Source organism: Atta colombica, unplaced genomic scaffold, assembly GCF_001594045.1.
Source record: "Atta colombica isolate Treedump-2 unplaced genomic scaffold, Acol1.0 scaffold135, whole genome shotgun sequence".
Lineage (NCBI taxonomy): Eukaryota > Metazoa > Arthropoda > Insecta > Hymenoptera > Formicidae > Atta > Atta colombica.
The window spans coordinates 537,815-548,701 of NW_017259223.1; the positions used below are offsets into that span (position 1 = coordinate 537,815).

The 10,887-nt window shown below is 27.2% G+C and overlaps 1 protein-coding gene across 6 annotated transcripts in view; it reads left to right on the plus strand.

The window, feature by feature from the left end:
• The window catches only part of LOC108684519 (ABC transporter G family member 20-like), a 19,717-nt gene that overhangs the window by 3,817 nt on the left and 5,013 nt on the right, over positions 1-10,887 (plus strand). For 2 of the 6 annotated variants that reach the window (XR_001931640.1, XM_018188875.1), the window contains exons 2-9: positions 1,719-1,831; positions 3,873-4,014; positions 8,114-8,358; positions 8,569-8,746; positions 8,824-8,917; positions 9,815-10,018; positions 10,114-10,217; positions 10,513-10,732. Coding sequence is in view for 5 of the 6 variants with exons in the window: in XM_018188875.1 (XP_018044364.1) it covers positions 3,911-4,014; positions 8,114-8,358; positions 8,569-8,746; positions 8,824-8,917; positions 9,815-10,018; positions 10,114-10,217; positions 10,513-10,732 (1,149 nt within the window). In the remaining variant the exon portion in view is untranslated. Of the gene's footprint in view, positions 1-1,718; positions 1,832-3,858; positions 4,015-8,113; positions 8,359-8,568; positions 8,747-8,823; positions 8,918-9,814; positions 10,019-10,113; positions 10,218-10,512; positions 10,733-10,887 lie in introns of those variants that run through there. The other 4 variants (XM_018188876.1, XM_018188877.1, XM_018188878.1 and 1 more) reach the window with 3 other exon arrangements.

Here is a 10,887-nt window from a genome sequence, read left to right on the forward strand (position 1 = left end):
CAATCTTATCATTAATTTAATTTTTTTCAATATTTTTTATTTTCACATGTCATTTAAATTAAAATAATTTTATCATTAATTTAATTTTTTCCAATATTTTTTTATTTTCACATGTCATTATACGTCTTAGATGAGGAAAAAATACTGAATAAGAGACTCATCTAATAAACTATTTTTATCAATCAACAAATTAATGATTTAAATGTACAGAATGATACGGAATTGTTGGACAAAGCTTATGATAACATAATTATGTTTAAATGACACGCTCATGTATTCTATATGTTATATGTTACTTGTATTGTTGTCTTATTTTATCAGATAAGACTTGATGTTCGACGCATGAACAGCTTAATAACATTTCAATGATCATGTAAGGCCCAGTTTCACGACTCACGATTAACTCTTAATCGAAGTTCAACTTAATTCTTTTTCCAATTCTAAAATTGGAAAGAATGAATAAGTTGAACCTCAATTAAAAGTTAACTGTAAATTGTGGAACTGGGCTTAAGTCAGAAAACATTTTTTAGTCTATTATATAATGACTCGATAAATTTATTGTATAGTATATCAGGAAGTACGATGACATTACTGTTACATTACTACTCTTAGATGACTGAATTGTGTTAATTAACAATTTACATGGAGCATTGATAAGGATCCAAAACAGAATCGAAATGTCTGTGATTATAATTAAGATTAATTTAAATAAATCAATCTTTACATTGTCATCCTGTATTGATTCTATTAAAGTCAAATAAGCATTATTTGATTATATTGATTTATCTCAATCAAGCTTTAATATTTAATTTATTAATTATATTGATACCACTTAATGCAATCATGGGATAGAGTTCTCGAAAATAATTATTATAAAATTTATATGAAATCTCTATGTATAATCCGATAATTATTGGGTTCGTGCCGATTTTGAAGGAAAATTAAAACGCATAAGATTTAAATTTTAGTATGCTTATATATTTATTAAATTATATAGGTTAGTCGACACTTTCCGGACAATCCAATACATACAACAAGAGAAATTCATAATATTAAATTAAATCATATATTTTATCAAATAACTTCATAATTATGTAGTAAAAAAAATTATTTTTTCATCATGATGAAATCATATGAAATCCGTGAGACACTATTTCAACTAATGGTTATTTTTTCGTATCAGTGTACATTAAGTTTGTCGAATTCGTTATTAGGTGATATTTTAAAATGCTAATATGATTATATGCTAATATTTTGAAAACATGTACTGATCTGCTCCTAAAAAAACTTGTCAGGTGAGAGAAGATGACCATGAAAGTCATTTTTTCACTGAACAATGAATATTTAAAATTAAGAGGCACAAATAATTTTCATTTACACACAATGCGTGTTTGTCATATACTAGTCATTGATGCCTTCTCATTTGAAATTTCCTCCTGAAATAAGATTTATTGTTGATCAATTTCGATTGAATTTAGTTTTCTTTATTGAAAGCAAGGATCGATCATATTTAGAATTACGCAAATATGTATTTTAAATAAAATAAATTAAATGAATTATTTAATATTTATTATTCCAAATAGTTTCTTATGATCTATCTCTCACCAATTTGTGAAATTAAATTTGATATTATATTTTAATACACATTAACAGTATCATAATATGTAAATTATACTAATAATATTTTCTTTTTGATATTATACATGCATTACATACAGCTTCGAACATTGGCGAACCTGATAGTCATGATGAATGAATATCCAGATATGAAGTGTACGATCGGAGGAAACTAATTTCAAATAGGAAGGCATCAATGATGCCTAGTGTACAAGTAAGCAAAATAATTTTTTGAGGTTTTGTTTCTTAACTTTATTTTTATAAGTAAAACACATATATATAATGAAAAAATTTTTATTTAATATTATCTTAGAATAAAAATGAAATAAAAATGACAAATTACTCTGCAAAAGAGTTACAATTTCTTCATTCTCTAATGTTATTCCGTATGTATTTTTTTATTTACGCGTACTCACATAGCATGAGAAGCTCATAAAATTTTTGTAAGCTTTAAAAATAATTCCTCGGAAATTCTTATATCCGCTTATTAGAGCTTTCTGAGAGCTTTATTTTGATTCGTAGGCAGCTCTTTTTAAGTTCTCTGAGAGCTTAGCAAAATGAATTCCCTAACTGGAGTTTATTTAGTCGAATTTTGTAAACTCCCTGACAGCTCAATATGAATTCTCGAGTTCGTTTTGTCGAATTTTATAACTTCCCCGAAAGCTCAGCTCAAGTGAACTCTTTGGGAAGATTTGAAACTTTGTGCTGTGGATATTAGATTATAGATTTTGAATAAAAAATAAATTTTTTAAAGTTAATTTTTCATTGGAACGCGTATTTTTTTATAAATTTCAAAATTGTAAGACTTCATGTCACGAATTGAAGCATTAAAAAAAATTTAAACTTTATTTTTTATTTTTAATAATTAGATTTTATTGATTTGTTAGAAAATTATAAATTTTTAAACATATCACTACCATATTCGCATTTCGATTCATATATATTTATATATATTCATATATATTCGATTCATATATTTTTGCAAAAGTAAAATATTTAAATAGATTTGTAAAATTATGTATAAATCTTTTATTATAATAATTGAGAAAGCTACATGAATTTTTAAATATTTTTTGAACCATTTAATCTATTAAAAACACTTCGGATATTAACGACCCCCATAAACTTAATGAATATTATTACAAAAATGTATACGTGGCGAAGATAGTTTTAAATAAGAAGTATCTTATTTACAGAATAAGAGTTATTTACTATCTTACTTATGATCGCAAGAAAAGAAATAAAAATTATAAAGGCTCAGCACGCACTTTTACATTTAAAATCTAAATACTAAATATATTTGAAAATACTAATAACGCCATAATATTATATGAGATGAGATTGTTTTGAAATTTAGTTTAATAACGCACATAATTGTAAAACAATTGTGAGAACATGATTTAAAACATAATTATGAGAAAAAATAAAACGGAAATGGAAAAAAATTTTAATTCTAACAATAAAAATAAACAATCCGTTCAAAGTTAATAAGAGACCGATGAAGATGCCAGATTAAATTATAATACCATTAATCATCTTTCATAATGCGTAATTTTCTTTATGAACATTTCGACTCTCTTTGGAGTCCTCTTCAGCAATGTTACAATTCTTAATTCATCTTCATTGAACCTTTCGTAAAATTTCAAAGCTTCATGGACATGGAACTTCCCGTTTGAAAATCCACTGCAGTTGGGTACCTGATAGTAGTTTACCTTCATCAATCTTGACTCTTATTAGCCTTGAACGAATTGTTTATTTTTATTTTTAAGTTTATGAGTATGTTAAAATTTTATATTTCAAACAACAATATTTGAAAGATTAGTGTAATTACCGATTACGGTTATGCGAAGAAAAAATTATGAACTTGCAAAGTAATATATTTTACACTAATATATTTTAATACAAACTAATTATACAAAACAAACTTTAATGTTGTATCTTAATTGAGTTATCAGAAATAAGTATATGAACTGCAATTAAATTTATATAACTGTCAATGTTAAAAATTGTTATCATAAAGTACACACATACATATCAAATTGAAATATTCTGAAAATTGTTTTCCTGTTAAAATTAATAAAATTAATAATTTCATATCTTTTATTTTTTGTAATAACATTTTAAAATCGCTGTAAAAGAAAAGGCTATTATAAAAAAATAAGATATGTGAAATTATCGATATTTTATTGATTTTAACAGGAAGATAATTTTCAGAATTTTAAATCATCTCAGAAATTACAGTTATTATATTACAGTTCAGTCGCTGATCGAGCACTCATCATCATTTTGCAAAATGGTGCAACAAGAAGCCGTGATCGTAAGAAACGCTATAAAGCGTTATGAGAAAGGACAGTTGGTATTTGACGGTCTGAATATGACCGTTTCAAAAGGTTCCATGTAAGTAACCATTTTTTATGTGTCAATATAAAAAAATGAGTTCTCTTTTTATTCATTTTCGAAAGTTGTAAACAAATAAGTTGTAAAATAATAATTCAAATTTTTTTGAAAGAAATAATTAAAAAGATGCCACAGGAAAGAAAACGATGCAATGAAATTCGCGATTACACGTGCTATTTTTAAACCTACATACACAGCATATCTTTTACCCAACCTGATACTAATTTCTTCACCTTCGATATATGGGAAATTGCCTGAAATTGTCGTCACGCACATTTCCGCGTACATTCACCGATTGCTTAAATTGCCGCCGCTTGCAAAATACACGATAGAATAATTGTATAACTTTCTAACGAATATTTAGATAAGAAAATCTTTTGGAACCTATTAGAATCATTATAATTTTATCTCAAATTTGTATTTAGTTTCTAAAAGTATTTCATTGTATATTATCATAACGCTTATCAAGTCGCTGGCTAAATGTATTAAATTTATTAAAAATAAGTTTTTGTAAAAAAATGAAAATGTGTCAGAGATATACCTATTTAGCATTTTGCAATATTTAAAAAATCATGTACAAATCTCAAAGCACACTAAACAATTAATAAATAAACTTTCTAAACAACACAAAAGTCTAAAATTGTGATATAAGACCTTTAAGTCTTTTAGATAAAAAACGTCTTATAACGTAATTTCAGATACTTGTTATTATCTGGATTGATTCTTTTTAATATATTTTATTTACTGATGATATATTCATAATGACTATATTCATAATTTTCGAGTCAAAGCAAAATTCTTATTTAAATGCATGAATAAGCTAAAAAAACTTGATCACATGTCTAATTAAAATTTAACCTGTAATTAAATATCTAATTAAATATCTAATTAAAATATAATCTGTAACTATTAATGATCTAATCTTACATGTTATTAACGTATTGCCTAACAAATATATATGAAATTCTCTTTGCATTCAATTATAATGCTTGATTAAAATTAGAATATCCGAGAAAATGTGTTTGATCCTTTTGGCAATATTTCTATAGACTTATCCGTTGGCAAGACTTCATCCACTGCCTCTAGAATCTCGTCTATCGCCGAGCCATCTGATTTTATCTCCTTCCTCTTATTAAAATAATGATGCTTATCAGAGATGTTTTTTGATAGGTGTCTATTTTTTTGTTTTTCGTTTTTATTCAAAGGAGTAAGAATTTGAAGAGTTCTTCGAAAAGGAGTTTTTCGGATGTCTATTATATTTTTCAAAGATCCCTGCGATGAAACATCTATTCCAACATTTCGTTGATCAATCTCTTGCAAAGTGCTTGTATTGTTCTTGTTTGATAAAAATTGAAAAAATATTTGTTAGTTGATTAAACTGTTTTCTATGATGTTTCATATACACCACGAATATCTATGAATTCTTTTAATTTTGAGATAATTTTGTTTTTGATGAGATCTTCATCTTGAAATGTTTTTATCTCAGAAAAAAATGTATCATTAATGATAGAAGTGTCCTTAACATCGATAGGAGTATTGAATGTAAATTTTTGATTGATTGGTATAATAGTGAGATTCTTGGTATCATCTTCGGCATGTTTTAATTTCTGATGATTCATAATTTGTGTTTCTATTTCAGATGTGTCATTTGATGTATTCATTGGAAATTTATTTATATTCATTTTAGTCTTAGTTTCAATAAGATTGCTTTTATTTTGTTTAATTAAGATTGTTTTTTCAACATTTTCAATGCTTTCACTGTTATTTTCGTCTTCTGAAATATATTTATCATCCTTCGATTTCTCATGTTGTTGATTACCTGTAACAAAATTTTCTAAAAAAAATTCTGCTTGTCTTTTAAAATTCAAAAGTCGCCATTTTGAGATATAATTGAGATCGTCGTAAAATTGCTGCCATTTTAAATCAAACAATTTAATCAACCACAATAAAATCTTGGTGTATTCAAGAGACAACTCATTGTTTGAAATTAATCTCTTCATTTCCATTACAAATTCGAGATTAGAGATCACCCAAGACAATGCAAAATCATCAAGGTTTATAGAGTTCTGATCTTGGGCTATAATAACATGTGGTAAAATTTCATAGGCGTTTGAATTCTGATGAGTTAATCTTTTATAGCTGCTGCCATATTCTTGCATCAGCAATACCACGCGCCGCAACATATTTCGAACGTTATTTCTGATCTACACAAAAAGTGTCACGTTTAATTATTCATAAAGATTAAATTTATGCAGTTTAATAATTTAATGTTTTAATAAATTTCTATGCATATGCAAATATTCTATGCAAATATTCTTCATAAAATAAATTTATTAATAAATTAATTGTTATTAATTTGTTAATTAATTTGTTTAGGAAATATGAATATATTATAATATGATGCTCTTTGATATGAAATCATTGTTACATGCAGTTTCTCAAAATGTTCTGTTTTTTTTTAAGTTTTCTTGTGTAAGACTATTCGTCGATTATGTTAACTTCAAAATTACTTTGTTGAATTTTACCTCTGAAAAAAATTTAATTCATTAATAAGATAAAGTTTAGTAAAAATTCTTTATATATTTTAACTTATATACATAAGAGTATCTCAAAATTATTGAAAATATCCTTTTTATAATAAATTCTTTAAATATCAAAAATTAATTTTTTTTGTAACAAAAACATTGAGATTTCTATTTAATATTAATTGTGTGCATTACATAATAATCTTTGTAATAGTACACTGTGCATTATATAATCTTTGTAATGTTACATGTCAAATAAAGTTTCTAAAAATAAAAACGTAAAATAAAAAATTTCCAAAATTAATTAGAGAAGTAGAGGAGAGAGAGAGAGAGAGAGAGAGAGAGAGAGAGAGAGAGAATATATCTTTTTTATTTATTTAATTTTCCGAAATTTAATTCCAGACTTTAACTGTTTATGATTAAAAAATGATTGATATATTAATGTTTTTAATAAAAAACAATTGCTCTAAATTGATTGTAGAATTTATTATTAAACAAACTAATAAATATATCTAGTTATTAAAAGTAAGTCAACTCACTAAAATAATTCTCTTCAAAATCAGTTTTGCCATTAATTTCAATAATTTTCCTTTCCAAATTAATTATGATACGGATTTGCGTTTTCTCCATTCCTTGTAGTTTTTCAATCAACTTACCAAAATCGCTCAATTTGTTCACGCGTAGATTGATCAACATTGTATTGTCATGCATCATCGATATCGATCCTTGGACTGATAAAAAGGAGAAAACTCTTGTGAGTAATAAGATCATGATGATATTAATAATCATCATGACACAACGAGACTGAAGTGAGTTGTGGGTTTGCTTGATGATTTTATCAGGTGCACCGAACGGCGATATCTTTCGCCCGTCATATCACGATCTCGCGAAAGTCGCACAGTGGTGCCTAAGAGCATCTTTGCAGCGTTTTAATTATTTCGGAAAATGGAATAATTTTTTTATTACTCTTATACATATATATATATATATATATATAAAACTGTCAATTCGATAATACAAGTATTTATATATTGCAGAAAAATTACATGGATAATAAAGATTTGATTATATAGATATAATTAAATATTTTCTAATTTCTCTTAAAATTCTATATTTTCATATTATAGTTACACCGGACTGATATTAATGTTACGTAGATATCTAGACGTTCTTCAAACAAATTTTAAAAAAGATTTAGATCACTTTAAGCACCACTGTGTGTTATTAGTACTAGGCTAATTGCTTTTGCCAACGAATGATTATGTTCACGCGAATTTAATGATCAAAGCTATGAGATTGTGTCCAACACTTTATTAACAAATCGGTCTTGCCAACAGTTCAGACTAATTACAGTATCACAAGGGAAACAATAACCGCCATTGTTCTTCGATGAAATGCGAACGTGAATAGATAGATTAGCTGATAAGTTGATTTCGAAAGAAAATTCATACTGAAAAACGATTAAGACGCTGTTTTTATTGGAAATATTTACTACTTTATGTGCCTCTCTTTTCTCGTTTCGAATGTATCGTCTAAAATAAGAAGCATACAAATGAAATCCTTCCTTTAAACAGATATGGATTGTTGGGAGCGAGCGGATGCGGCAAAACCACTCTGCTGTCCTGCATCGTCGGAGTTCGATATCTTGATAGTGGAGAGATATGGGTCTTGGGGGGGAATCCGGGCAGCAAGGGTTCTGGCATCCCTGGGCCTCGAGTGGGTTATATGCCGCAAGAGATCTCTTTGGTTGGAGAGTTCTCAGTGAACGGTGCTTTATATTATTTCGGCAGGATCAATGGACTCGACGATGAAGAGATCGGTAAGATTGGATAGGGAAAAAGACTCTCATTGCATGCGAAAAATCGAAAATATATATGCTCTGAAAAATTTCAATTTTACAAAATACTCTAAATAAACATCTTTCAAACAGTTTCAGTTTCTGTTTTGAATTGCTTATTCTCTACGCGCAAATTTTACACCGTAAATTATTTCGAAACAACTATATTAGCTTCTCTGTGTTATTTCTAAGAGACAAGACATAAGTTCTTTTCGGATTTGCTCCAACTACCCCCAGCGGATCGCTTAGTGAAGAACATGAGTGGAGGTCAGCAAAGAAGAGTTTCCTTTGCTGCCGCATTGATCCATAAGCCCGAACTCTTAATCCTGGACGAACCCACTGTGGGCTTAGACCCAATTTTAAGGGAGAAGCAAGTAGATTTTACTTTCTTTTTAAACATAAGCATAAAATAATAAAAAAATGTTTAAACGTCCTTTTTCTTCGTAGCATTTGGGCCTACTTAAGCCAAATCACGGAAAAGGAAAATATCACTGTGCTGATCACGACGCATTACATCGAAGAAACTAAAGATGCTAATAAAGTGAGTCTTATTTCTAATAAATTAGTTCTAACAATATAAAAAAGTTACTGCAAAATATTTTATAAGCTTTAAAAAAATTACATTTTAGACACGTTCAGCAAACTAATAATTTAATAAATTCATATAAGGGCTAAGAGCCACGTTGTTCGGTGCTAAAAGAATATATTATTACAATTTACAAATTTCGATTCTCAATCGAATCATCTTCGGAATCATCTTCAGTTACATTATATTATATATGTTGTTATCTTATGTCTGTTTCTCGTTGTTCCATTGAGAACTTAAACGTATGGAAGATTTTTGTAAATTGTAATAATATGTTCTTTTGCATTTTGCACAGCAATTGTTTTGCATTTTTCTATATTGATGTTAGTCCAAAGAATTTCTAGTTATTTTATATATATTTTCCGATAATCCAAATGCGTACTTAGTTATTACTTAAATGCAGAATTTCCAGATTCTAATGATAGCAAATTTTCTTATTACTTTGCAATTCATTTGTTTCGAGTTATACAATATAAAATATATTATATTATATTGGACTATCGGAAAATGTGTAATTAAAGACGATTTCCTTTGGATAGAATAACTAGAAGTTCTTTGGACTAACATTAACAATATAGGGAAAAATGCAAAACAATTGTTAAATAACGAGAGTTTTTACGTTACAATTAGACATGTTTAAGAAAATAATATTTAGAGTAGTCGCTTGATGTGAAAATAATGATATTTTTATAATATACTGAAGATAATGTAAAGCCGAAACGTCTATTTAACATTTAAAATTTATGTAATTCGATTATAATTTTTGTAATCAACTACTAAGGATATCTTGCGTTCGTAGTGTATGCCCTTTATCTTTCTGTTTACAAAAATTCATTCTTCAATATTGCGCAGATTGGTTTGATGAGATGTGGTAAATTGTTGGCGGAATCGGCGCCGCAAAAATTATTAGAGCGATTTCAATGCTCGTACTTAGAGGAGGCTTTCCTGAAACTGTGCGAGATACAGAATAATACTTTGAATAATGAAGTTAAGAGATTCAAAGCAGAAGATACCAGCAGCGATGTCTTCTCTGAAAATGAATATGAACGAACAAAAGTATGTATATAGAAATAATTTATACTATTCTTATTATAAAAAGCCTTATTGTAAATCTGTATTATTGTATGATACAAATAATTTAAATTGTTAAGGTAATCTCGGAATACAAAGAGGTTTCGAAACATCAAATTTCACGATTGAAAATATTCAAAGCTCTATTGACGAAGAACGGCATACAATACTTTCGTTATTATGGGTAATTACAATACAATAAATTTATCAATAATTAGTTTTGCGAATTAATTGTTGATAGTTGAGTTGATAATTAAGTTGATAGTTAATAGATTAATAGTTAATGAATTATTATACACTTTTTTATCTATATAAAACCAAATTTCTACTGTTTTATTTTCAAATTTTGCAATTATCTTCCCTATATTTGTACTTTGAATCATTGTACATGTATGAAATATTATATTTTTAAAAATTCAAATTTATCAAATAATTCCCCGTTTTATAACAGTAATAATAACTCTTTTAAATTCTTTCAGAGGATTAATTTTTGCAATAATATTTCCAATAATTCAAATCTTCGTATTTATTATGGCAATTGGCGATGATCCGAAAGATTTGAAGATTGGAATTGTTAATGATGAAGCGGGTACTTGCGGCAGCAACTTTGGCAATGTTTGGAATGACGAAATCACCTGTCACTTTGGCAATCTCAGTTGTAGATTTCTACACAATTTTGATAATTCTATCGCGACACAGGTACAACATTTACATTAAAATTAATTGAGAAATCAAATCGTATGTATTAAAACAATAAAAAGAAAGCCTATAAACGAGTAAATAAAGATGTATATTTAATTAAGTTTAATATTATAAATAATAGATGAAACGTGTTTCTTATTTAGCTATCATCG